At 33.4% G+C, this 1941-nt stretch overlaps 1 protein-coding gene across 1 annotated transcript; it reads right to left on the bottom strand.

Annotated features, from left to right (window-relative positions):
• Nucleotides 1-257: 257 nt before the first annotated feature.
• LOC117114971 (hyalin-like) lies at nt 258-1859 on the bottom strand (the record flags this gene model as incomplete). The annotated part of the gene is made up of 4 exons (XM_033258600.1): nt 258-487; nt 647-904; nt 1235-1447; nt 1602-1859. Coding segments are annotated over 4 exons (959 nt in total), but the record flags the coding sequence as incomplete, so codon positions are not given.
• Between the last annotated feature and the right edge of the window lie 82 nt (nt 1860-1941).

Below are 1941 nucleotides of genomic sequence, written 5' to 3'. Positions count from 1 at the left end.
CCAACGCTTCTTGGACATGAAACACTTGGATTTTCTTCATCTGAAAACCAACAAAAGAGTAAAACATATTATAATTGCTAAGAATTATTCTACTATATTATTGTATAATAATTATTAGGCAAACATTAAAATACAACTAGATATGACTATATAAGAAAATAAAAAGGTAGACCTATACAATAACAGCTATTATGATTGTTCCAATACATTCTTGTTATGAATTAATTCTGCCTACCAATTACAGTAATATAAAATACACATTCTGCAATATTGCCATGCACATCCTCAGCTACGCAGGATACATTCTGTCGTTCAGTTGGCCAAATGACGTCAAACCTGTCACCAGATACTCTGCTACAATTCCATGTCACACTCCCTGAATTGTCACTTACTGATACATTCCAATATACAGTCGAATATGGCTGACCCGGATCAGTTAATGCTAAATTAATGTCATTGGGACATTGTAACATGGGTTCTCTGATATCTGCATAAAATATAACATATTAGAATGTCATTAAACTGCTGAAAGTCTACCGTGTTTCATAAGTTTAAAAATTTAAAACCACTTTCAAACATTATCAACGTATAGAGGTTGATTTGTTGTAAAGTACTCAAGTAAAATATTATCTTGATAACCCCTTACCTCTGACAGTTACTGTGAAGGAACAGTTGTCTGTGTTACCAAATGCATCTGTAGCAACATAGTCTAATGTTGTGATGCCAACAGGGAACGCGTGTCCAGATTTGTTGTACTTGGTACCTGAACCTGAAACTATTACTTCATATATAGAACCTGAGTTGTCTGTGACGTTCACTAACCAACTCACTAGTGCTACAGCCGACCCATCATCAATGGATACATCAATGTTACTTGGACATGAAATAATCGGAGTTTCTTTATCTAAAGAACAATATAAAAACAAGATTAAGATATATTACAATCGATTAGAATATTCTATTAATATTGTAAAATGATAATTAGTCAAACATTAACAATAGTAAATAAAACTAAATGACTATATAAGGAAACTAATATTTTCTTATAGGCCTAGACATATTTAGTTGTATTTACTATTATGTTCAGTGTTTGACCAATTATCGCTTTATACAATATTTCTAATCAATTATATGTAAAACGAAACCTTATAAATTATATTCCAATAAATTAAGATTATTAAAAAAAATGGCCTACCGATTACAGTAATATAAAATACACATTCTGCAGTATTGCCATGCACATCCTCAGCTTCGCATGATACATTCTGTCGTTCAATTGGCCAAATGACGTCAAACCTGTCACCAGATACTCTGCTACAATTCCATGTCACACTCCCTGAATTGTCACTGACTGATACATTCCAATATACTGTTGAATATGGCTGACCCAGATCAGTTAATGCTAAATCAATGTCATTTGGACATTGTAACATGGGTTCTCCAGTATCTACAAAAGATGTAACATTTTAAAATGCCATTTAACTCTTAATAGTGCTCCAATTTGTTTATAATGTTTATAGATTCTAATCGTTTTCAAACATACCGAACTGCAGATGTTGACTTTGTCGTAATGTATAAACAAAATTGTATAACCCCTTTACCTCGGACAGTTATTGTGAAGGAACAGTTGTCTGTGTTTCCAAATGCGTCTTTAACAACATAGTATAATGTTGTCGTGCCAACAGGGAATGCTTGTCCAGATTCGTTGTACTCTGTACCAGAACCCGACAACATTAGGTCATATATAGAATCTGTGTTGTCCGTTACATTGACTGACCAGCTGACCACAGCTACAGCTGACCCATCATCATTAGGTACATCAATGCTACTTGGGCACGAAACACTTGGATTTTCTTCATCTGAAAATCAACAGAAGTGTAAGAATATTATAATCGCTCAGAATTTTTCTATTAACAATAACGTAGAATCATTATTGGCCAA

This window comes from Anneissia japonica, unplaced genomic scaffold (assembly GCF_011630105.1).
Source record: "Anneissia japonica isolate Jap-2015-1 unplaced genomic scaffold, ASM1163010v1 scaffold140846_len1941_cov102, whole genome shotgun sequence".
NCBI classification, from domain to species: Eukaryota; Metazoa; Echinodermata; class Crinoidea; order Comatulida; family Comatulidae; genus Anneissia; species Anneissia japonica.
Note: the sequence above shows the minus strand (reverse complement) of the source record. Positions and strands in the feature narration are given on the sequence as shown.